Raw genomic sequence first — 25,568 nt, 5'->3', positions numbered from 1 at the left:
ACAAACTAACGTTCCCTCTTGAGGGCTGAGGTACCAGTATGTTTTCTTTTTCGTTTCCTTTTTTGTGGGGTGAATAAAGGAGTAGATAATATTTGATGATATTAATACAAGTACATATGTTCAATATAGTGGTTTGCATGAAAGAAAGAATTGTTCTAAGTATTTCATTGTTCAATAACCATTAAGCATTAATTAAATTTGGATGTATATAACATTGTCAATTGTTTTTTTTCTTTCACTTATTATTGATTTATGAGATGAAATATATCAACTTATTAACATTTTATTTAGTCATTTTTAAATCATAAGCTATGCAAAATTTTTACTTAATACTTTACGCATAATAAAATATACATTTATGATAAATATTGTCAAAATAATTCAAATAAATTTTTATTAATTGATAACTAGCTTGTAACAATCATAATTTTGATTTCTTAGAAAACAGTTATTTTATTTAATATACTTATATCATCAATACATTGTCAACAATTCAAACAAATTTTTATTTCGTGAATATATGGTGTTGATATAAAATGTAAAAAATGTCATATAATTATAATATTATGTTACTATTTTATTAATATTACGTAAAATAAAATAATAAATTATGTTTTAATTAATATAATGAATTAATTGGTAGTTATAAAAATTTATTTAATTTAAAATAAAAATATAAAAATTTAATTTAACTAAATAAAAAATAAAAAATATTTTTAAACAGTTCAGAATTTTTTTATTTTTGTAAAATATTAAGAAAGGGAAAAGGCAGGGTTCGGCACCGCACGCTTTCAAACCGTAGGGACTAGCCGAACCAATTTGCTGAAGACCGAAACAACTCAGCTCCAAACGCCCTGCAGAACTGAAACTCTTCTCATTCTCTCTCTCTCTCTCTCTCTCTTCCACAGAAAATGGCGATTTCGACACTTCAAAAGCTCACTTCCCAAATTCATCGTCTCCCGTCACTTTCCTCCCACATCCTCATCCGATCCTCTGCCACCTTATCCTCCTCCTCCTCCTCCAAAAAAGTCGCAGACCGGATCGTCAAGCTCTTCGCTATCGACCCGGAAGGCCAGAAGCGTGAGGTAGTGGGCCTAGCGGGACAGACCTTACTTCGGGCCTTGACTAACGGCGGGCTGATCGACCCGGCCTCTCACCGCCTCGAGGAGATCGACGCTTGCTCCGCCGAATGCGAGGTCAACATCGCCCAGGAATGGCTCGAGAAGCTTCCACCTCGTACCTACGATGAGGAATACGTGTTGGTAAGGAATTCGAGGGGTCGTATCTTGAACAAGCATTCCAGGCTTGGGTGTCAGGTCGTGCTAACGCCTCAGCTCCAAGGTATGATTGTCGCTGTCCCCGAGCCTAAGCCCTGGGATATTCCATAAAAACTTATTCAAAAAGAGAAATGAGGGAATGTTTAGTGTATTCCTGTTGTTTTGTGGAAATAATAATAATAATTTTGGTACTTTGAAAGAAGAGGATTTTATTTGTGATTTTTGTGCATTGCTCCGCCCTTATGATTTGGGTGCGTTGAAATTTAAATGCAAGGTATTTTATGGATTTTGATTTTATATTGGGATTTTCTTCAATGTCTATGCTTTATTAGGTTGGCGGAAATGTTAGGGAATTAACAGAAAAATTTTAAGAACTTTCTGAAATAGCATTTAATTTTATGGGATTTTTCGCGTGGCTAAAACTTGATGCTAGTAGATGTAATGCGAATTGAGAACTCTGGTTTTTGGTTACCGAGTAATGACATGGATGAGTTATTATGTATCTGTGACGGCTGTAGTATTTCTTTCCTTTTTTTTGTAATGCCTGGATGAAAAGAATGGTGCAACCTTGTGTTTATCTTGATTTGATTCCTGGGTGAAGGGGGCTTTGATCCCAGGTCATTGGTTTGCCATCTCAGAACTTTATAAGCCGTGCTAGCTAGAACTGCCTGTGGTCTACAGGTACTTGCCTGTGTTTTGTATGGTATATATCCTGAAATCAATACAGCTTCATTTGAATCTAGGTTGAACAATGTCATTGAGTCATAGATTTGTAATGCTGGTATAGACAAGATAGTGATGGTTGTCCAGTTAGTTCTGTGGCTTGACGTGGATAAAAGTGGAAGAGTTGGAACCCTATGAGCTCTTTGGAGGGAAATTGCAGGAAACCGTGATTGAAATTGTGAGATTATTCTTCAAGTATTGAAGATCGGGTGGGTTGAAAATTTTTCTAAAGCTGTAGCAAGTAAAAAAAATAAAGCATGATTGTTTCTTTTAAAGGTGTCTAATTTTGTTAATTTGATTTAACAAAGTTGTTTTAATGGAGGTACCTTTGCTGGAAGACTTTTTGGGTAGATTACTCCTAAAATTTTAGATGGTGATCTTTAATTCTTTAGCAAACTTAGCTTTAGGTATAACTGATTAGAAATGATGTAATTTTATATACTCCAATGTTTTATGAGGGAAGGGAGTGATTATGTTTAATGACATCATGCAAGGAATAAATTGGATAAGTACAGCATCTCACTGCACAGATTTTGTCTTCTGTGGCTAGTGATATGACTGAAATTGTATCTTAAATTAACTTGATTGGATATCAGATATCAATTAAACACAGGAGATAATCCACTGCTTTGAACAGTTCACCTGATATTTGATCTCTTTTATGCGCTTCAGCATTGGCTTAAGTCATAAAAGTATAGGGCAGAGCTGGAGTATGTCTTATCAGTTCAAAATATTATACGTTAAAAGCTAAAGAAGTTTTTTATGTAACTTGAATTGTTCGGGCATTCCAAGTTAGAGGTCATCTGTTAGATGCACTTTAATGCCAGTAAAGAGTTTGAAAGGTTGGGAATTTGTAGTTTCTCTATATCCGCTGGTTCTTTTGCTTTTGCTAATTATCATCAAGATGGGGCATTTGGCTTCTGGTACATAAATTAATAAGATGGGAAGAATTTGGTTCAGGCATCATACCATCAATCCAATATGAATTACTACTTTGCTGTAATTGTGGATACTTTTGACATTTGAGTTCCAATAAGTTAACAGACTGCAGTTAATCTAATGGGAGAGTCATTTCTTTTTCCTTTAAATGTTGATCCTTAATATGTTCCCAAAATAACTTTAGGTTTTCAACATGTATGTCAAGATTCCGAAGTAGATCTCGTCATGCCTTGTTTGATGTGATGTTAAAGTCAGAACCTCAATATTGTTTCTATACTAGTGTGTTAGCTTCGACAACAAGGTATGGTTTTATCTTCTAGATGAGAAGGTGGAGGGGAAAACATGTTTGTTCTCAGTTAAAATGCCTTGGATGACCCTCGCTCAAGGCAACTTGCTTGATGCATTTTGTGGGAAGTAAAGAGGATTTGTCAAGCCTTTTCCCTAGCATTTAGTCTAGCCTTTTGCAACAGTCTGATTTTCGTTGGTGCCCCGAGCCTTTGGGAAAAAAAATGTTACTGTACTCCAAATTTCATGGAGAACCTATTCACAACAATATATGTTTCAAATTCTCAACTTGGGTTCTAGAAAGCTCTATTGCATAGTGAAATGACTGATATCCACTTATGGTGCACAAGATAATCTCTCCTTTATTATCTCAATTAATGTATTCAATAATTTTCTTAATCAGAGATTATTGACTGCATGACTTGTTCACCTTACAAGTCGCCTCTTGCTAAATGCCAATGCTCTCATGGCAGATTTTGATGTGCTCTTCGACTTGTTAATCCTCTGTCACAACAAAAGTCTGCGAGGAGATAAATTTACATAAACATCGAACAGAAGCTCCTCCTACAGTCATTTTTCTTACGCCATTTACTGGGGGTAGTGCTCTTTAATGCAGAATCTTTTTAGCAATGCAAGTTGTAGAAGGGTTTTCCTAATAGCTTAACAAGAGAAAATAAACGAAAAAGGAAAGAGTTTCAGTATGGACTGAAATATGTTCCCATATTTAAATCTTCAAATGGGAAATCAATGCACCTTCCTCTTTTGATATTTGACAGCACAAATTTCTCTTCGCAGATAATTCGCTGCAATGTAGGTATTACAGTATTTTTCTTTTTGGTTTTTGGTATGTCGATTAGTGGCATGGTATTTGATAAAATTCAACCTGTGTTGTCTACCTTGGTTGAACCCTACTATTGTACAGGGGAAGTTATATTTTCACACTGTTGATGCCTTGATGCTGTTACAAGTAATGATTCATTGCTTAATTAACCAGGGTCAATTTTTGTTTCGACCCTTTGGAAGTAGAAGTTATTACATAAACTTTTACTACTGCATCATTCATAGGCCCAACCATTAATATGATGCCACATTACCAATCAACGAACTGGTCTACACATGTTCAACCAAAGGAAAATGAAGCAAAAGGGGTTACAATTTCCGAACCTAATCTCACCCCGCGACAAAGCCCTCTCAGCCGTGCTCGCCACTCTCCTCCCCTGCACCCCGTATCGTTTCCCCGTTCTCCTCTTTCCAACTTCCTAAATAACAGATATTGATATCATTTGTGCTAGATTGGATCAAGTTTCAGAAAGCCTGGGTCCACATTACACTAAAATTTGGGCCTTTGGGCCAGTGGGTTATTTTGGACTCCCTAAATATTGAAACCTCATCAAACCCTAACCCTAATTTTCCATGCTTATATATATGTATGTAGTATTACTCGCATTGCCTAGCTCTTCTCTCCGCAACTTATCTTCCTCTGTTGGGTGAGGAACAGAGTTAAAGTGTTTGTGTTCTGTTTTTCTTTTTTTACTTGAAAACAAAAGATCGGATGATATAGAAATGTAAAGCAAGTCAGCTTCTTGGTTGGGTGTAGCTGGAAGCAACCCAGTCAATCAAATACTAGAAAAACTTGCGATATAAATTCAGCCAGTATCACTCACCTGAATCTGATGTCTTTTCCTGATTTTTCAGGCCCTTTTCCTACTGGCATAATCCTTTTCTCTTCATCCCAGATCTCTTCTTTCTTAAAAAGAAGGAAAAGAAATCTTTGCAAACGCACTCTGTCCCAAAACCGTTGTTAGAGACGACTTGTTTTGAGGCAATTTCTTCGTTTGCTATATAAACAATCAAATTGATTTCCAACTTACTCGCCCTTAAGGTCCTCCCTATGTGATCTTATGGGGCACATGGTTGGAATACATATTCCATTCTCTTTTCCTTTGACAAACAAATATTTGCTTTCTTTGAGAATTGCAACTTGAATTATCAAGTCATAGTTCAATTTGTTTTGTATTTTTGAATTGCAAGATTTTGTTGAAGACCCAGTATTGAGAATGGAGACCAAGTCTGAAAGAACCCAATATTAAGCTGGAGAGAGAGCATATAGTTTCATGCATCTCATAAGAAGAATTTGGTGAGCTGTTTTTGTAAAATAAGACTAGTAGAGAAACTTATGCAAGGAAAATGGTTGAGACCAAATAACATTGCCCTAATTATAATTGGACTAACTTAAAAGACAAAATCTCGATCTTATATTAAAACTTGAAAACACATTGCGGGAAAAGTTCAAAACTAAAAAGAATTGTTATTTCTTGGCAATCCGCCTCTGCAATAATCACCTACTCTTGTAATTTGGTTTGCGAGAACTTGTGCAAATTTGTATTCTGAAAACCCTCAAATGTTTTGAAAGGAGGAGCTCTAGAACGGAATAGAGTAGTCCCCGATTGGGATAAATCGCCATCAGGATTCCAGTAGGAGTGGTCATCTGATCCGGGCATGGCAATTTGAGAGCTCCTGAAATTTGGGTTATTCACATGCCCTGGTGAATCATTGTATGGTTTCTGAATCATTGCTTCCATATTGGTCCGTAAGGATTTGTGGGAAGTCTCCTGATTTGGAACTCTTGCCGTGGGTGAATATGGATGACATAAATGACTACAAATATGACCATACGGATGATATAAACCCATCCTTCCCTTCTCTTTTTTGGAAAGTGCTCGTTCACGTTTATGGGCATTTTGGTGCCCTCCTAATGCTTGTGAGTTTGAGAATTTCTTGTTGCAGTAGTTGCATAAGAATTCCCGCTTCTGCTTCTTGTTGATGGGCTCCAAGATATTCCAAGGTCTCTTATCAAGGGACTCCAGCAAATTGAGTACTTTCCTGGATTCTTGATGAACCTCATTATTGTTCCAAAGCCTTAGTTCTAGTTTAGGCTCCATGCTCAGTTTTGCTTCATGAGTCTCCACTCTCATTCTTTTGTCTTGAAGATTTTCCCATGAAACTTTGTTGGACATTTCTTTTAATTATTTTTGTGATTCAAGGAAAGGAAGAGCATAGTATTTATTAGGAGAGGGGTGGATGTAGTGTGTTTCACTTATGGAAAGGTATCTTACCAGAAATTGTTGCATTTCCTAGAATTGGTAATGTAGTAATGAAAAAGCCAAGTTTGATGAAGGATTTATTTGAGTTTCTGACCAAGAATTTCTTTTAATGCACTTTCGGACCAAGAATATCTGTCCAGGGTTATGAACAGCTGGAATTAGTTTCCATGTAAACAAGTGCTTATCCTCTGCAAGATGCCCTTGGTGCAAGAGACTTAAGGTCATTTCTGGTGGGAACATTTTCTCTAACCTCTAATTAGAGCTGAGAGGACCCAAGACATTGAATAGAAAATTAACTAGTGGGAACATGGCTGGCCTGAAATGAAGACTATGTAAGTGGCTTCTGCGTTTTTGGTCTACCAAAGGCTACGTTTTGTACTGACTGTAGTGTTAATGCTTAGTGCTATAAACAAAGCAATGATAACAAGAAGATGTAATCCGAGTATATGTCATGTATTCCTCATCTCTTAAAAGAAGTCTTTGAGACAAAACCTCCCATTTCTTAATTAAACATAATTATTGAAATAAATAAGAAATTATTCAAATTATCTCCATGCCAAGCCAGCTCTCCAAGTGTCAGCATCCTGACCTCTCCTTTGATTAACTTAATTCCCGAACAGAAACTAACAGTCCAATTCCTAAAATAATAATAAAAACCAGCAGCCTACCCAACTTACCGGCCAAGCGCATGCAGAGAAACCTTTGATTTTAACCCTAAATAAATGACTCGAATCTAAACTATAAACGCGTTTTGCATCCCCAAAAAAAGGAAGCTCTCATGCATGTTGTTAAAAACCATTGATTCCAATAGACTCTTGGGTGTACTGTATGCCTTCTCTTTCTCCACCTTTTACTCATTTGTTCTCCTTTTGTCTTCATATCATTTTCCAACCACTTACCGCCTTTTGTATATTTCCTTGTTAATTACCCCTCAATTCTTATTTTCGTCTCTCTCAATCATCCTTTTCTGCTAAATAGCTTTTTTAACATCGACTGGTCCTTCTTTCCATTGCTCTTTTGGCTTCGTTTTCTTTTGTTTGTCGAGCTCGTCGTCTAACTTAATTTCAAGCAAGTTCTTAATTTGTTAGGGTTTTTATTTATTCTTTATTCTCTTGATGGAAGGAATGGATCCAGCAGAGCTTCGCCGGGTGTTTCAAATGTTTGATAGGAACGGAGATGGCAAGATCACCAAGAAAGAGCTTAGCGACTCGCTAGAGAACTTGGGAATCTTTATCCCTGACAAAGAATTAAGCCAAATGATCGAGAAGATCGATGTGAATGGAGATGGCTACGTGGATATTGACGAATTTGGCGCATTGTACCGGAGCATCATGAACGAGAGGGACGAGGAGGAGGACATGAAGGAAGCGTTTAACGTGTTCGATCAAAACGGGGATGGGTTCATCACGGTTGAGGAGTTGAGGTCAGTTTTGGCGTCGCTGGGGCTGAAGCAAGGGAGAACTATAGAGGACTGCAAGAGGATGATAAAGAAGGTGGACGTCGACGGAGATGGAATGGTTAATTTCAAGGAGTTCAAGCAGATGATGAAAGGTGGTGGCTTTGCTGCCTTCAGTTCAAGTTAGTATATACCATGCACGAAACAAAGTAAATCTTCTAGGGTAAGAGAAAAACGACAACCAAAAATTAAGGAAAGACACACAAAACCTTGAGTTCAAGGTTCATAGAGAAAACAACAACATCATTATTGTAAGGATTTGCAATGTCTTCTCTCAATTGTTGTAATTAGTTCGATATTCTAATACGGTGTTGTTCAGTTTGTCTTCATGGATATATGCCTTTTTCTTTCTTTATTATTATTAAATTTTTTTTATCATTCCATTTATTTATTCATGATTAATGCCTTGGTACTACTTAATTGAGATTCAAAGTTAAATATTTCTATTCGTTGATTAACACTTTTCCTTTAACATTTGCATCAGTACGTAGCCCATTATTGAGGTTTAGGCCTCCCTATAGCATATTGATTATCAGATACATATATATGGTGATTCCTCATTAATTTGCATCTTAAGAGAAGAGTCAAGGACAAAATTAAAAGGGGAAACTATTGAAAAATATTATTGATAAACTGTTAAGCAATTTTTTCTCAAAGATACATTGATAAACAATTCAATTTCTTTTACCTTTTGAAATTTTTTAAATTATTATATCAAAATCTGTAATTATTAATAAATATAGTTTTTATTCGTTTAATTAGTTTTTTATATTTTTATTTTAAATCAAATAATTTATTATAATTAACTATTAAATAAATGTTATTATTAAAATATCATTTATTATTGACACGACATAAAAATAATAATATGATCACATAATATTTTTTACTTTCTATATTAACGTTTGTCAACAACATGTGTCATAAGTGACATTCTAATTAATGATATAATTATAAAAACTTATTTAATGTAAAATAAAAATATGTGAGTTTAATTGAATGTGATAAAAAATATTACAATAAGGATTTATTTAAATTTTTTTAAGTAATTAAAGCTTTTTTCAAGTATTATTTCATATTTATAAAAACAAAAGCAATGATGTTTTGTTAATAATACTAGAAGAAAAATAAAGTTTCCAACAGCTTCACTTTTCATAAAAATAAATTTCCACAAATTTATTATTTATTACCTTAATACTATTTGAGATACAATCGAAATATTTTATAAACAAAAAAAAAAAAGAATTCAAAGTCCTTTAAGAAATTCCAACAAGTGATGATCAGTTTACCAGGCCGAAAGCACATAAACGAGTTAAACATAGGGGCGGAACCGTGGGCGCGGGCCTGCACTAAACCGGTTCACCGCATAAAAGGGCAAACCGAGACCAAGAGAGTGCAGAAGAGAGAGAACAGAGAAATGGCGGGGAGGATTTTACGTTCTGCTTCAGTGGCTCTGCGTAAACCTCATGGGCTCAAGAATCTTTCCTCTAATTCATTCATTTTCATCTCCAATAAGTCCTTTAAAGTTACCAGGTATCTCTCTCTGTATTTGGATTATGACTTTTTAAGGTTGCTGAGCCTGTCAGTAGATGGGGTTCTTTCCTTAGTGCCATTCCTTTGGATTTGCAAAGAAATGTGTTAATTCGTTGAAGAAAATCCGGTTTTTCTTTTATCATATAAAAAGCTTGTCTTTTGGCAATCTGGGATGCTTTGGACATGAAAATGAGTCATCTTTGGACTGATATTAAATGGGTTGTTTTCGTCTTGATTGGAGTTTCGGTTGGAGTTCATTAAAGTTAACTCAATATTGATGGATTGCTAAATTTTCTACTTGCTTTTGGAATAACATCTTTTAGAAGGTGTATTAGGAATTTGAGGGCCCTCACATTTTCATGTTAACTTTTAACAATTTTAATTGGGGGTTACTGTTTGTTTTGATCCAACTAAAAACCCTTTCTCTTTGGTTTAATAGGAAAACCTTATTAACTTATGCTCCTCTGTTTTCATAGAATCTTGAACGAATTCATGGCCAGCAATGACTTTGTATGCATCTCCTTTTTCCAACTATTTTTTTGCGTTAATGCTTTAATCTTGTTGCGTCTGTGTTATATTTCAGAAGCCTGGTGTGTTTTCTGGGTAACGTAATGATATAACTTGTTAAATGACTAAGTGAATTTGAATCTTTTAAAGCTTTAGTGCAATTGAAGTAAGTGTTTAATGTATCATGCATATATGTGTGTGTGTGTATATTCACAAAAAGAATTTGCATGAGGATTTACTCACGATGCAGTAGTTTGGGTGATGTTATATGCAAGGCTTTTGGTTGGCAGCAAGCTTTTGTCCCAATCTATGACATAAGGAGGTTTCTGCTCGAGGGGCATGTCTGGATTCATTCAGCACCATTTCTGAATGCTTCTGAAAAAGTTGTTGAGACGCACAACCATTCTGGGAAAGGTGCTAGTGTTGATAATGCTGGTAGTGGTGATGGTACGGTGAAGAGGAAGAAGCTGAAGGGTAAACGAGCTGTAGTAAGGTGGTTGAAATACTTCAGGTGGAAGAAGAAGAAAGAGTATGAAAGAATGACAGCTGAAGAAAAAATTCTTTACAAACTTAGAAAGGTAAGCTCCAAGTTTGTCTACAGAATGTTTACATATTGATAAGGAGAATTCAGGCCAGTGCTCTCTCTATATTTCTCTCTCTCTCTTGAGTGAATTTGAAGCTGGGATTTTTCTCTAGATAGTCATATATATGCTAGTTGCTATGCATTCTTCTGTGTCTAATCCTCTTTCTTTCTCTTGTTTAAATGTGTATTTCCTTCACTTGTTCTCTCTCCAGTCTCAAAAGAAAGAAGAAAGACTTGTAACAGCTTTAAAGAAGATTGAGCCTGCAGAATCATCAGAAACAACCCATGATCCAGAAATATTGACTCCGGAAGAGCACTTTTTCTTTTTGAAGATGGGCCTCAAGTGCAAAAATTATGTGCCAGTAGGAAGACGAGGAATTTACCAGGGTGTAATTCTGAACATGCACCTTCACTGGAAGAAACATCAGACTTTGAAGGTGGTGGTTAAGACATTTTCACCAGAGGAAGTCAAGGAGATTGCTGCTGAGCTCGCAAGGTTGACAGGTGGAATTGTGCTTAACATTCATGATGATAATACTATAATAATGTACAGAGGAAAGAATTATTCTCAACCACCAACGGAAATTATGTCACCCCGGGTCACTCTTTCAAGAAAGAAGGTCTTTCTTCTCTCCTTATCTCTTCACGGGGGTTTGTTTTTTTCTCCCTAATATTGAAAATATGAGAAATGGAATTGTGAATTTCAGTTTACTGAGTATACAAACTTTGCATGAATATAACAATCTCTTTTTAATTCATCCCATAAAGAAGACATTTTCTGAATGGTTCTTGGTCATTTCACACAATGGGGACATTGAAGTCAATTAGGCACAGAAGCATCAAATGAAAATGAGCCATGGTTTTTTTAAATTTCTCAAATAAAGAAACTTTTTGGGAATTAAACTGAATTAATTTTCATTACGCTGTGGTGCTGAAGACTTTTTTTTCTTTTTTTTGTTTTTCAATTTAGGAGTTTCTTCCTTTCACTAAATGTGTCTGATATGGAGGTGTTTGATTGTAAAAGGAACTGCATAAATAACCTTACACTGAGGATAAAATGCCACTGGGTAGAAATTTTTGGAAAATTACCAAGAACATACTGTTCTTGTCTCTCATCGAGTAGAATATTTACCAGTATCTTGCATTAGCATATTTTGTCATGGTTGAGTAACCTAGGTCAACTTTAAACTGATTTCTAAATCTCAGAAAAATTTAAGTTCTTTCTTCTTTAAGATTATTTTTAAAACTTCACTGTGTGACTCTCACCCTAGCTTTGAGAATGTAATCTTAATGTGGATCAAGCATGCTTCTAGAGCTCTCATTTGGTAGATTGTCAGACAGAGAGCTTGCAGTGCCTTTTTTTTTTATATGTAATTATCTAAATTTGCCTTCACATCATTTCTTTCTGTTCCCGTTGTACAGGCTCTGGATAAATCCAAATATAGGGATGGCCTTCGAGCTGTTAGGAAGTATATCCCAAAGCTTGAGCAGGACCTTGAGTTGCTTCATGCTCAAGCTGAGAATAGACCTGATCCAATGCAACATGTGCAAAACACTGATAATGACAAAATGGATTCTAGGAACATTCCAAGCGTGCAGTTTGAGGGTTCAAATAAATTGAAAGAAATTTTGGATGAGAGCAAGGAACTTTCTGAAAATGAATCCACTACAGATTCGCTTATGGCTTCAGATTCTGAGGATTTGTCAGATATTTTTGAGACCGAGTCTGACACTGAGACAGAGAGGAGGGAAGAGCGACCACTTTTTTTGGATGAATTTGATAAATTTCCAGTTGAAAGTGATAGGGAACCTGAACATTCTGAGAAGCGCCTGTGTCAAATATCCATGGGCTCAAAAGTTCCCACAGCATCAGAGAAAGATGCTGACTCACCAAACTTTGACGAGGTAGATCGGATATTTATACGTGCTGCTTCACTCTTAAAGAAAAAGAGGAGATAGGAGGGTTCATAATTAATGTAATTGCTAACATTGCTGTTGTAGATGTTTATTTACTCTATTTCATCTGTTGAGGCTTGATTGCATAGTCCTTAATGCATTGCGAAGGAGCAGTATTTGTTGGGAATCATCACAGTAATGCTTGAGTTTTCAGTAACATGGCAGTCGAGGATCTATAAAACGTATATGTGCAGACATATTTTTTAGTCGGCAGAATGTGTAGAGCATGTCAAATTCCTGTAGCTGTTGTTGCCCGTTGGCGTTGGCATCGTCTACCCTTGTTTACATGACATTTTCCACCATTAGCGTACAAATGCTAAACTTCTGGTATATGAATGTAGCTATAATAGGCATGTATGCAACACAGCAAATGTAGAACTTCCAAGAACCCGACTGCCTCCCCATCCATTTCAAAGGGAGGACATTTATGATTTTATTCTGCATTTTTCTTAAGTTAAAAGAGTAGCAGATACACCTGTGTGCGAAATTGTGCTGTACTTGCTTGACTGCACTCGCAAGCAGGTTTTTATAGGCAATTCTTGCCAACAAACAGATATTTCCTGTCTCCAATATTTTGGGTAGATCGCAATTAAGACAACAGGGAGAATTGGCTAATCGGGTTCGGTAGCCTCACTGTTCTCTCTGTTGCGGAATTAGCCCTTTTCTAGTTCAAGCCAACATATAGACATTCCCTGTCTCCAGATATAATGGGTAGACTGGAGACTGGAATTATAACAACAGTTTAACCATCTGGGAAACGGTTAAATAGAATTCTAGTCTTGATGTTCTCTTTTGCACATTTTGCGCTTTACAGTCCCCACAAAAGGCCTTGCAATATAAAATCAAGTGTGCAGGGAATGGTCCAAATTAACTTATATTTGCACTAGTATAATCACCATAGGGTAAATCCAAACGAGGGTGGAAAAAGGAATTGTACAATGTATCAGACATATTTATGCCTAGCCGGAAGATAGACTAAACATAGCTGCAATCTGAATCTTCCAGCTGGGCATCTTCAAGTTCTCTTATGTTCTCGACTATATCTTGAACTCTTTTTGATAATTGATCAGTATGTTCCTCAACAAATTTCAATATTGTGCGTAATTGTTCCTGGTAAGCCGCACACCGCCTTTTACATTTTTGTTTTTCATTGTTCAGCTCTTGGGTTAGTTCCCGTATTCTCTGATCCTTCTCATCCTATAAAAAACAAAATTATTGTAGAAGAAAAATATTAGGAAACATAAATGCATATGAGCCTAGGGAGCATTTTCTCGTCTCTATACTTGAAAATGTACAAAAGCTGAAAGAGTAATGGCTCACCAATCCTGATCCATAACTTCTGTCATCTCATATGTGGTTTAGTCTATAGAATTTGATAGCATGAACTAGTAGGCTAATCTCATATGTACCTTCATATTTACAATTAAAAGAGAACAGTAATGTACCTCACTGATCAAATTTTTGGCAGACCCGCGCCATGGTACCTTTCCTGGTGACATGAATGAGTGATTATGCTCCTTTACAAATTTGGTAACAACCCATTTTACCCCATCCCTTAAAGCCAACCTCAGCATCGCAGGGCAGCCTTCTCGAGTGATAGGTGGGGGAGGAAGAACCCTGTCTTTTCTGTACATATATTTCTTTTCACGAAAACCTTCTTTTGAACAAACAAAATCCTGACCAATTACCATATTGTTTATTCGTGATCGTCGATTATGATGGATTCGCACTGTAAAACCAGTGCGTCTGCCATAAACAACATAAAATTCCCTTGCAGCATCTCTTGACTTGAACTCCATGCCAATACATGGTTCCACAGCATTGCTTAACAACGGTAAACTCTCAGTGGACTCTTCTATAATCTTGTCAACTTCTCCCATGCATAAATCAATGTTGTCTGAAAGCTCATGATCAACCAATTCCTGCTCATCAAAGTTTTCAACTTGCAAACACCTTGCACTTTCATCTGAATCAATCCCTTGACTAGATGAGCTCTCCATTATACACTTTCTTTACCAAATTGTTCATTTATAGCTGGAGGCAAGCAAAACCAAACACCTTCATTTTCAAATTTCTCTCACATAACTGAAATTGAAAAGAGAGCAGAAAGATAAAACGAGAAATAAGAAGCAAAAGTAGAAGCATTATGAAAAGTTGAATGACTATAACCAAACTCCGATAAACAATTACAAAAGTGGATCATGAACCCTTATATCAATCTCTTACCAGATGATGACTGAATAGATAAAATAGTAAGGACTACCAGGAGTCTTAAATCCTCTCCAGAACAATGCTGAAAGACATGGTCATGCAGAAATTTACCTTCACTTACCCTTACTGATAAAAGTGCCGGGACCAACTTGACAAAATGCCCTATAATGCTATCTAAAAGATCAAATCTTGTGCCATTTTTACATCCCAACAACCTATGTTTGGATTAATCAACTAGCCAAACTCAAAGTTGAGATTCTAATTCTTATTCCATAGAGCAGAGAAATATCTATAAATCTTTTTACCAAATGCAGTTCTCTCAAGTCTTGATACTTACCATAAAGAGCTCTGAATAATATGCGAAGGATCTGTTAAAAAGGGGAATATGTAAAGCATTTTTTACGCACAGTGAAAATTCATTTATTTAAGCTCATAACCTACTTTACCAAAGCGAAGAATTAGCTGGAATTTGAACATAAGCAAGCCCACCAATGATCTCCACTTTGTCTAACATTTATTGTCCTGAAAATCATCAATTTCTTTTGGCATCAAACCGTTAAATGATTAGGCATCAGTCTTACCTATCAGCATCCCAAGTATATTAGATTCCACCTTCATAAATATGGTGGGCAGGAAAAAAGTTTTCCCATTCTTTGAAATTTAACCCTTTAGTATAAAAAAAAAAAAAAAAAACCTTTACTGCACTTTACTTCATTTGGAACTAAGTACAATTCAGAGCAACTGAAAAACAAAAATTACAGGAACTACCATCCAAATAAATCTCCAGAAAAACATTGACTTTCCTTAAAAAAAAAAAAAACACTCAGAAATGAAATATTACAAACCAATCATAAATTAATCCAAAAGGTCACACTATGTTCAGTACAGAGACACAGTACAAATACATAAGTAACACAATTGAATAGAAAATGAAGGGAAAGAAAAGTGATGGATCAAGCAAAGAACTAGCGTCTATTTGAAGTAAATGGAGTGACACGTTGCATAAAACGAAACAATGTGGCGCTGCTAAATTTTTAAATATTTGCTCTTTGGGTTTCCAGGGAACCAAACAGAAAACAGAAACTAATAATTAAAAATGAGAAAAGGATAAGAAAAAACAAATGGTTAAAAGATGATTAGTTACTTACTGGGAAGAAAAAAGAAACCCTAGGATTGAAAAAATTGCTACGGTTCAGGTGAGGCCTGCGGTGGCACTTGATGGAGGGTAGCCGTATCTTATCACATCCTGTTGTTTTCTCCTGCCCGTGCTGGGCCCCACTTTAAAAAAGAGTATACTTTCAACGGCACCGTTTCATCTCTTATTTGGAGGACACGCACGGTTGATGTTTGGAAAGTGACTGTGAAAGCAAAGAAGAGGGGACAACCTTCCGAGGCTTAATCCAGTGACCAGTGACCAGTGACCAGTGACTACTTTTAACTTTTATGTTGGGGATTGTGTTTCGGATTCTAATATGATTGGATTTTGTCTCATTAATTTAGATATTAGGATGATATGTTGTTTTATTTATTTAAGAAAGCCAATATTTCCAATATGTTTTAGGATGATGGAAATTGGGAAGTGATGGCTCCTTTATTAATTTTTTATCTTTATATTCTTACACTGAATTTGCAGCTAGGGACAGTTAAAACCTATGCATTTCTATGAGAGCAAGCCCAATAAAGTTTTGCTCTAGCTTGTCCAAAGCAATGATGAAGGGGAGAGGTGGTGAAGAACAAGACTAACATGCTATGAAGGCTTTCTTATTTGAAGAGTGATCTCAAAAAAGCCACAGAATCACATCAAGGTTGGTTTACTTTACAAAGAGCAATCTCAGAAAGGCTAATAAATCTCCAAGACTACGATGAAACTTGTAAATTTTGACTGTCGATAAAAGCAATCTCACTGTCAGCTTGGATTCCATTGTCCTTGCATTTCTCAGCTGACCATAGTCCTGTCCACCAATAATGACCATTTCAGCTGTTTGGCAGCAGGTCTCTGGTTTCTAGCTGCAGCTTCCAAGAGGGTGCTCCTAATACGGGCAAAAAGGTTTTCTCCTTCTAAGAGTATAACCATTTTCCGACTTTTGTTGAAAAACCAACCCACAATATGGGAGAGAGAATCATGAAGCTTTCATTTCATCTAACAAGATGCTTTAAAGTTCATTGCACAATGTTAAATGTTAAGCATCTTAACTAGAACAAAATGATCCTAAAGAATTCTGTACATGATTAAAAGCTTCCAAGAAACCAAATATACAAGTCTCACCACAGATAAGTTGTCAAGTATAATGCCAAGGCTATCTATGGTGGGAGAATCTCTGCGTTTCAGATTCAAGCTTCCTAACATTGTCAACAATAACTTGAATTTTTGAAGATAGTTCTTCTGTTTGCTCCTCTACGTTATTCATAAAAGTGAACAACTTTTCTCGATAAGCTGAACATAATTGCTCTTGATGTGCTAACTCCATAGTGAGTTCTTCAATTTTCTTGTCCTTATCACCCTAAAAACATGAACAAACCACTTATTTGCTGCAGCCACTGTGGATTAAAACAGAAAAGACAATTTATTGAATGGTCATTATACAAGTATATAGACATTTAACAATCATTATGCAATTAATTAGTTGTGGCTTATAAGACAAGCACAGAAAACAAACTTTCACCAGCAAACGATCATCCTTCATCATCAGATATGAGAACCTCAATAAGTACCAGAAGGAAGCTAATATTAGTTATGACAATGCAGTGTGTGTTTGTTGTAGTCACACTCAGCACACACAAACTCTTCCGAAGCTAACTCAACCTGAAGCAGGGTATTGCAGGACATCAACTATTATAGTCCGACACAAAGTAGCATTTATTTTCATTTGGGTTAATTATAAATTTGGTACTCGAATTATAGTGAAACTATTGATTTGTTACCTACAAAAAAGTTACAGTTTGGTACTTGAACTATACTTTGATCTCTCAGTTTGCACATTGATTAACTCCATTACCCAATGTGTGACGTAGCTAATTATAGCTGATAAGAACACACAAAGTGTCTAAAAAATTAATGTTATTTTTTGTTTTTCTTAAAAAAAATATTTTAGGAATTAAAAAAAAAGAATTTAGAAAACAAAATAAAAAAAAAGTTTACCAAAGAAAATTAAAAAAGAAAAAAGTTAAAAAGAGAGAAAGAGGGAATCGAGGAGAAAGGAAAGCGTAGGGAAGAGAGACGGGGAGGGGCTGACTGGTGCCAGTCTAGGCAGATGAACAACGATCTGGCTTGCGATGGCTGCACCTTCCCCTTCCCCCTTCCTCCTTCCCCCTTTCCCTTCTCACTCACTCTTCCCTTCCCTCCCTTTCCCTCTCTCCCTGATTTCTCTCTCTTTTGCTTATTTTTTAAAATTCAATTTTTTTTTGTTTTTTAATTCCAAATTAAAAAATTAATTTAGAAAAATTTAAAATAAAAAAGAAAAAAAATGACACATTCTGATTGGATATTTTTGGACACTTCACTAACGGAGTTAGCAAGGGCACAACTAGCTTAATAGAATGAAAGTTGGAGTATTCAATTGCAATTCTTTTTTCTTCATATATCAAATCGACAATTTCATTCTAGGTTGGATACCTTCATGCTATACACGTTTTTAAAATTAGAAAGCTTCCAAGGACAAGGACATTTTCAATGAGGAACAATTTAAAGGAGCAAAAGCACAAGTTGTAATGGCAAAAGTTGGCACCATAAAAAGAAGGCATCCATCCCCAGCTTTACTCAATGGGTACAGAACACAAATACTTCATATGTTAGAAATGATTTTAAAGCAAGAACTAAGTTTAATTTTTAAGTAAAGTGGTGACCATAATTTCCATCATGGTCATTAATCCTTGGGAAAGAAAGTTTCACCCTTCTAGCAGCATATTCTATAATTTTAAATTATCTAAGAAAACCCACCATACATATAATATTAAAAACCAAAACTGATATTGGCCACATAAAAATTAGGAATTAAACCAAAAACATAATATCTAGAAATAAAAGTGTTCTGCTTAATATGTAAATAAAGTAAAAACAATAAAAATAAAGGAAGAAACTCAATGATCTCAAGTTTTGTTTATATAAGAGTCAATCAACAAAGTTAGAACATTTAAACTTTATTCTTTCTTTATATAACAATTTTGAACTTCACTTTTATCATATAAGAGTTGATAAAAACTCACCGTAGTACTGAATCCATTGGCCGTGGCAATAAGAGGATGATTATGCTCCTTTACAAATCTCGTAACAACCCATTTTCCAGTCTTTTCCATCTTTACCAAGATAGTAGCTTTGCAACCTTCTCGTGCGCTAGGGCGAGGCTTCTTGTCTGGTCCAAATGTGCCCTTATGATTAGGAGAGAAGCCTTGTTTGTTACATCCTAGACGGCGAGCAAGAGTTCTTCCATCAATTCCTGAACGACGGCGCTGCATAATGCGCACCACAAATCCTACCTGTCTGGCATACTCTACGTAGAATTTCCTAGCATCATCTTCAGATTCAAATTCCATACCCACATAGGGCTCTACGATTTCTCTTACTTCTTGTTCGGCTGTCTTTTCTTCTACAGAGCTGTCTACTGTCCCAACTTCCTTATCTAAATCCACTGTGGCCAAAAAGCAATTGAATAAAACCTTCTGATGTCATCTTTGTCACCTCATTTTAGGTCAACCAAAATGACAAATTCATATAGTTTTAAAAAAAAAGTAATATGCCTTTTATGCTATGCAAATCATAAATTTTATAATGCCCTGCTTGCTATTATATATGATTCATGTCAGAAATAGTTTTCCAAACTTTTCCAATATAGTCATATACACTTCTAGATAAGCACACTAAATTCAAGTGACCACTAGTAGAAAAGGATTAAAATCCAAAGATGGAAAAAGGACTGTCAACAAGAAAGTTCTAAAATCAAGTAAATGTGCAGAAAGGTATACACAAACAATACAAAAGATAAAACTTGCTACAATTAAATGATAGAAAAATAGAAAAGCACATGATTCTATATTTTGGTTATGGAGCAAGGCTAAAGAAACAAAATAAACTAATGAACTTAGATGAAAGCATCACAGCAGGCCTTCAAAAATTAAAAATATACACCAATGGAAACTTGATGACAAAGATAACATTAATCAGAATGCCATTACTCAAGACAGTTGTTCAACCAAGAATTGGCAATATGAATTGTAAAGGGATAATAAATGATTGACTGAGGTAACTGATTACACCAAATAGCAAATGTTGCACAGATACAGACATGAATAATGGAATTGAAACAATACCCTGACCAAAAATGGTATATTCATAAAAACAAGACCTGAAGACAACAAATGCAGCAACAATCGGTAAATAACTTCGATAGAACTGGTTAGTCAATCTTCATTACATATTAGTATCTCCAGAATCTTATATAAAACCTTTTTATTTTCAAGAGCACCTACTTCCACCATCCAGCAACAAAATAACAATTTGAGGATAAACGTACCCCAAGATTTACACATAGTCAGTCCATAAACAAATCCTATCTTTATTTAGGCAGAATCACCTAACTAACTTCTTTGTATAGATCATCCAAATCCACACCAATATTTACAACTTTTTTTTTCTCCTAAAAAGGCCATTCCTTAAAATTTTCCTGGCTTAAATACTCCAAAATTGCAATTTGCTTTCACTACTAGCGCCTGCCAACAAAAACCCTAAAATTCTTGAGCCAAAGAAATATCATGCCTAAGCTTTGTCGACCTATACATAAAAATTTTTCCGTCTCTCTCAAACAAGAAAGCAGAAGAGAAGGGTGTTTTGGAGTAACTTGAGTAAATCGTTGGAGGGAATTCAGATGTTATTTAATAGTAATTATGATGGCGATGATAATAAAAATATTAAAGCTGATCGAAGCGTCAAAATGTGAGAGAGGGAAAAACTTACTGGAATCAACAGTTTCTGAGAGACATCCAAAGATAATTTGAGAGGCGATGATTCTCTGATCCGATGCAGAAAGGAATACAAGCCTCAATATGAAATGATGGATTTCACCGTTGGATTGAAACGTGGATTGCCCAGACAATGAGTTCCTAGGGTTATCTCCCGTGTAGAAGCTCGCACCCAATTCGTTGCTCCTTGGCTCACTCATCTTTTGCTTTTTCGGGTTGGTGAATTCGGTTCGGGTTTCATCATGCGGGTAACCCAAACAAACACCTCCCCTTCGGTACAATTAGAATAAATAATCAGTACAATTATAAACTTAATTATTTATTCAATTAAAACATATTTTATTTATTTTCTCTATCTTTCTTTTTTTTTCCGTGAATTGTTATTTTTATTTTCCTTTTTTGAAATTTTAAAGGCTTTTTTTTTTAAGTTAAATTTTATTTTTAAAAGTGTGTGAAGGTGGCACAGTTTAACTGCGCAGAGCAAAATCTGTTTAGACAGCTCGCGTGTCTCCGGCTCGGGACTCTCTCGCAAGATATCAAAGCCGACCTTTCGTCAACTCCGTTCGCCCTTTTGTACTTTTCACTTCAAAGCCTCTGTTGGAACCCAAAAATTCACCTCTTCGTACTACGCCGTGCCCTGCGCTTCACTGGATTTCACCTTGGATCTTCAATCCAGTAAGTCCTTTCTCTCTTCCTTATATTTCAACATCAAATACGATTCTAGAAATGAAGCACTTTAATTAAGCCTTGATCAATTTCTTTCTTTCTTTCTTTTCCCTCTCTTATCAGTGGATGAAAATCCTTCCATTGAAGAAGCTGAAAATGAAACAGGACAAAATTCAGATGGAAAAGAGTTAGATACAACGGAAGGAACTTCCGATGAAGAACCGTACGTCGGAATGGAATTTGAATCGGAAGAAGCAGCTAAAGTGTTTTACGATGCCTACGCCACACGCGTCGGATTCATCATGCGTGTGGATGCGTTTCGCCGTTCAATGCGTGACGGTAAAGTGGTTTGGCGTCGACTCGTCTGCAATAAAGAAGGGTTTCGAAAGCTAAGGCCTCGTAGAAGTGAAAATAGAAAGCCTAGAGCCATTACAAGAGAAGGGTGTAAAGCAATGATTGTGGTAAAGAAAGAAAAGACTGGTAAATGGGTGGTTACGAGGTTTGTTAAAGAACATAATCATCAGCTGGTTCCTATTCCTACCAGTGGTCGGAGAAGCATGCTCTTGTCGCAAACACCGGTAAGTTTTCTTCTTTTTTCTTTTCATTTTAAGAATATGCTTTGCCTCAGTACGAAATGGATTCTGTAAGAAATTAACTGATTATAAATTTATAATGGGTGGAATTGGTAAGAAGTATTGTAGTTAAGTTGGTTTTATAGCAGTGTGAAACTGAAACAGTACTGGTGAATGTAAATGTATTGTAGTCTTTTTGTGGAGTAAACTCAATAAAATTGAAAATTAGGTGATATAGAGCAGGAGAAGTTTTTTTGCTGTTTAAGGACTGCAAAGGCTTAAGTGGGGTTTACATCTCAATTCCAGAGTCAGTGAAGAGTATGTAAGGATTAATTACAGAATGAGGGAGAATTATTTAGAAAATAAGACTATTGAAATGTTATCCCATGCCTTAAAATAGGAACTTACATCAAATCATGTTTGATAATCAAGTTTCAAGAACTCAAACAGGCAATGTAGCGACACAAATAATTCTTACAAACAGAACTAGGTATCAGTCAGGAGAAAGTAATGTCCTAAGTAAGAGCGATACTCTAAATCAAAGCCCTGGAACATTACTAATGATATTTCCTTGTCTTTGTGAAAGTTTGAAGAAGTATGACTCTCACTGTTCTTAAGCCTTCAAAATTGGGTCAATTTCTGTTTTTACAAGTGAGGTTGGTATAGCAAAATACTCCTGCAGGGTCAGCTAATTTAGGTGAACATGTAGGTTGATCAGGGAATAGTGCAAAACCTATTTAACTGAAGCTTTAAAAAGTTAGATGTAGTTTCACAGAGCATTAAGATTTTCAACATTACAACTAGCTGTTGGGGACTGACGTAAAGACATTGTTACAATTTCCACAACTAGGGATTTTAAGACGCTGGAGGAAGAAGGTAGACTTCTAGAGCTACATATTCCTTAAATGGAAGCTATTTGGCTGGAAAGTATCAGAGAGCACCAATTTTAATAAGTTTTAAAATTTGAGCTTGAAGTTCTGCAACCCCTTGCAGTCTATAAGTTTCTGTTGATTGAACAAGCTCATTGGGGAAGGATTTACTTTTGAACAACTTGCTTGAGACTGGATCACCTTCATTTGTTATTATAGACAAGATAAGATTTCTGTACCATATTCAATTACCTGACTTTGAGCTGTTCCTCTGATTCGGAGCCACTTCTTATGTTCATAAAATTGTATCTATTGTAGGTGTTACTTTGCCATTGATAAGACTTTTGAATTTTTCTCACATTCCCAGGAAGATCGGTTCATAGATAAATGCATTGCGTGTGTAATCCAATGTCTTTGAGGGAATAGATTGGATGATTTAGGTGGGGGCATGTGCCCAACAAGTTGGTACTTGGATTTAAAAACTGAGTTGGCTGTTTCAGAGATGATATGCAGCTCTGAGAATGCTGTTAAAATTTTACATATGGACCTAAGGATGTCATTTTTTTTGCTTTTTAATCTAGTTTATGAAATTAGAGCAGTTATAAATATTTTTCTTCAATGCGCAGACAGAAGAGCTGAAAATTCAGCTTCAACAGCTTCTGAGTCTTACATGCAAAACCTGTAGATAGTCCAATTAACTTGAATTGCCTGAGTGGACTGCTATTTTCTTACTGATTGCGTAATTATGGGTTCAGTTGAAATATTTGTGTGCTTGTATGTCTCCACCAGCTTGAAATTTGGACCTGAAGATGGTCACACAATCTCCATTTTTTGGTTTTGGTGTTTTCAAGTTGGAATTCTTTTGGCCTTGCTATCGTTAAAGATCCATAGTCTATTGGACAAATTAACTATGCCATTTATTTTACTTCTCTCTCACATGCACTTTCTAGGATGAGAAAGATGTAAAGATTCGAGAATTGACAGCTGAGTTACAACGGGAGCGAAAGCGCTCTGCAGCATTTCAGGAGCAGCTTGATATGGTATTACAAGAAATGGAGGAGCATTCAAATCAGCTATCAAGGAACATTGATGATATTGTTCAAAGTGTAAGGGAAATCGAGTCGAAGCGGGTGGCACTTTCGCAGAGTTAATAGTGCTGATACAATTTCTTTCACATAGTGTTTGCTCCCCAAAGAGTGGCTTGTAATCTAGCTTCTTTTTGCCTTTTTTGTTTTCTCGAGTGAGATGATGGGCATTTATCATGTAGGCTGAGGTGAATCATCATGTTCTTGTAAGAAAATGAACGATTAAAATTAGTGCGATGTTTAGTGTTCAAGCTCCAAGGCTCTGTTTGATGTTAAACTGTTCAAGCTGTAAGGGTCTGTTTGACTGGAGTGACAATTCTGTAAGGAGTGTTGTTCGAGCAAAGAGAAATTAACACATCATTTTGGCAAAGTTAATAAAGAAGTACTATAAAATGTAAAAATTAATTTGATAGTACTTTTAATTTATTTTTAATAAATAACATATGAATGACTAAACTTTATTAAATGAAATAATAAGTTTTAAAATGTAAGAAATGTATAAAATAATTTTTAACTAATTAAAAATAACAAAGATAAAATGAAATAATTTTTAAGAGGAAAAGTTGAATCAAATAAAAAGATGAATGCAGAAAAAAAAATTTCTGTTTGCTTTATGAATTATACAAGAGTTGAATGAGAATATGCTATGACGAGGATTTTAATTAATGATAATTAATCAATAATTAATTATAAGGACTTATTTGATGCAATAAAAGAATAAAAATTTATTTAAATATTCTTAAATAGTTTAATAGCTTGTTTGAGCATTAGACCTTCTTTTTAATTTATGTTACTATCTTTTTATTGTATAAAAGCAAGAGTTGCTTATTATAAAACTATATTTTCTTTGCTTAATTCTAAAATTACAATTGAAATTAAAGGTAGTAAAATTAATTTAAATCTGTAAAACTTTTCAATTTGTCCAAGTTCAAACCTGACCTAACCCGATTTGATTAGGAAAAAATTAACAACTCAAATTTGCTTAACTTAAACTCAAAATGATTTAAACCCAAAAAAATCTATACCTGAAGTAACCTAAATCCAAAATGACCAAAAACTTGAATTGACCTAAATTCGTATGACTAATTGAAACATCTAAATATAAATTGATTTTACTTTAAAAGCAAATAACTTGAACTTTAAATAATTTAAACCCAAATAACCTAAGTGTCAAACTCGAATAACTTGAATTTGAAATGATCGAATTGTAAATAATCCAAGCAACCCACACCATAAAAACTTTGTATCTTTTCAAGCTCATCCTTCACCCATTAAGAAATTTAAAATAAAAATGTATAGAATATAGGGAGGCTCACCATAACCAACCACAATAGAGTCACCCCCAGTTACTAATTGATAATGACTTGCATAATGTCCACCTTACTAGTCTAGCTCTATTACCAGTTTCCAAATCTTTAAAGAGTTAATTAGTATCTAAAAATAGACCCAAGTTAGAAGGAAGGATATTTACAGCCTTGCATGATAATTTCTCTACCCTAACCCCAATTGATTGCATGTCTACACCGATGCCAACAAAGTTACTCTTCTGAAAAATTAATTTTAAGCTTTAAAATAATCAAAAAAACACCTTAATATAATTCTCCTAACATTTAATAACCTATCAAGTTCCAAGTTGAAAAAAAATCATTATGTCATTGGCATATTGTAAATGCAAGATTCTAACTCCACTTTATACATCATACTACTAATGGCATCAACAGCAATTAATGTTGATAGGAACAATGATAATGAACAACCTTGTCTAAATTCTTTCTGCAACTTAAATTAGCTCGTTGGTGTCCCATTCACTAATATTAAGACTAACATAATCAAAGGGCACTCTTCCATCA

General features: G+C 35.3%; 6 protein-coding genes across 18 annotated transcripts; 4 read left to right on the top strand and 2 right to left on the bottom strand.

The window, feature by feature from the left end:
- The first annotated feature begins 790 nt into the window (after positions 1 to 790).
- LOC110409451 (2Fe-2S ferredoxin-like superfamily protein) lies at positions 791 to 1,574 on the top strand. Its single transcript, XM_021418798.2, has one exon. The coding sequence runs from the start codon at positions 912 to 914 to the stop codon at positions 1,386 to 1,388; it is 477 nt and encodes a 158-aa protein (XP_021274473.1). The 5' UTR covers positions 791 to 911; the 3' UTR covers positions 1,389 to 1,574.
- Positions 1,575 to 7,253: 5,679 nt separating this feature from the next.
- AGD11 (ARF-GAP domain 11) lies at positions 7,254 to 8,187 on the top strand. The gene has a single exon (XM_089782375.1). The coding sequence runs from the start codon at positions 7,444 to 7,446 to the stop codon at positions 7,909 to 7,911; it is 468 nt and encodes a 155-aa protein (XP_089638501.1). The 5' UTR covers positions 7,254 to 7,443; the 3' UTR covers positions 7,912 to 8,187.
- A 939-nt stretch (positions 8,188 to 9,126) lies between these two features.
- Positions 9,127 to 12,819, top strand: LOH1 (RNA-binding CRS1 / YhbY (CRM) domain protein). The gene is made up of 4 exons (XM_021419267.2): positions 9,127 to 9,317; positions 10,078 to 10,402; positions 10,620 to 11,027; positions 11,830 to 12,819. The coding sequence occupies exons 1-4, from the start codon at positions 9,202 to 9,204 to the stop codon at positions 12,364 to 12,366; spliced, it is 1,386 nt and encodes a 461-aa protein (XP_021274942.2). The 5' UTR covers positions 9,127 to 9,201; the 3' UTR covers positions 12,367 to 12,819.
- Positions 12,820 to 13,125: 306 nt separating this feature from the next.
- On the bottom strand, positions 13,126 to 15,792 carry LOC149527653 (protein FAR1-RELATED SEQUENCE 5-like). 11 transcript variants are annotated; one of them, XM_089782359.1, is made up of 4 exons: positions 15,723 to 15,792; positions 15,551 to 15,621; positions 13,809 to 14,397; positions 13,126 to 13,560 (listed from the first exon to the last, which is right to left on the bottom strand). In XM_089782359.1, exons 3-4 carry the CDS (start codon positions 14,361 to 14,363, stop codon positions 13,339 to 13,341), a joined length of 777 nt encoding a protein of 258 aa, XP_089638485.1. In that variant the 5' UTR covers positions 14,364 to 14,397; positions 15,551 to 15,621; positions 15,723 to 15,792; the 3' UTR covers positions 13,126 to 13,338. The 11 variants fall into 11 exon arrangements, with proteins under 11 accessions (XP_089638485.1, XP_089638480.1, XP_089638482.1 ...); XM_089782354.1 differs by lacking the exons at positions 15,551 to 15,621; positions 15,723 to 15,792 and adding exons at positions 14,912 to 14,942; positions 15,016 to 15,542 and having other exon boundaries at positions 13,809 to 14,448; XM_089782356.1 differs by lacking the exons at positions 15,551 to 15,621; positions 15,723 to 15,792 and adding exons at positions 14,912 to 14,942; positions 15,016 to 15,542.
- Positions 15,793 to 16,319: 527 nt separating this feature from the next.
- Positions 16,320 to 21,010, bottom strand: LOC110429388 (Far-red impaired responsive (FAR1) family protein). Of its 3 annotated transcripts, none has more exons than XM_089782348.1 (3): positions 20,522 to 20,837; positions 18,778 to 19,199; positions 16,320 to 17,075 (listed from the first exon to the last, which is right to left on the bottom strand). In XM_089782348.1, exons 1-3 carry the CDS (start codon positions 20,724 to 20,726, stop codon positions 16,872 to 16,874), a joined length of 831 nt encoding a protein of 276 aa, XP_089638474.1. In that variant the 5' UTR covers positions 20,727 to 20,837; the 3' UTR covers positions 16,320 to 16,871. The 3 variants fall into 3 exon arrangements, with proteins under 3 accessions (XP_089638474.1, XP_089638476.1, XP_089638475.1); XM_089782350.1 differs by lacking the exon at positions 20,522 to 20,837 and adding an exon at positions 20,082 to 20,515; XM_089782349.1 differs by having other exon boundaries at positions 16,978 to 17,112; positions 20,522 to 21,010.
- Positions 20,769 to 24,080, top strand: LOC110429244 (Far-red impaired responsive (FAR1) family protein). Its single transcript, XM_021445179.2, has 5 exons — positions 20,769 to 20,774; positions 20,940 to 20,953; positions 20,984 to 21,201; positions 21,316 to 21,770; positions 23,584 to 24,080. The coding sequence occupies exons 1-5, from the start codon at positions 20,769 to 20,771 to the stop codon at positions 23,782 to 23,784; spliced, it is 894 nt and encodes a 297-aa protein (XP_021300854.2). The 3' UTR covers positions 23,785 to 24,080.
- Positions 24,081 to 25,568: the final 1,488 nt, after the last annotated feature.

Source organism: Theobroma umbraticum, unplaced genomic scaffold, assembly GCF_002168275.2.
Source record: "Theobroma umbraticum cultivar Fairchild unplaced genomic scaffold, ASM216827v3 scaffold_44.0, whole genome shotgun sequence".
In the NCBI taxonomy this organism is placed as follows: domain Eukaryota; kingdom Viridiplantae; phylum Streptophyta; class Magnoliopsida; order Malvales; family Malvaceae; genus Theobroma; species Theobroma umbraticum.
The sequence above is the reverse complement of the archived record's forward strand: the minus strand, read 5'-3'. Positions and strand labels throughout refer to the sequence as shown.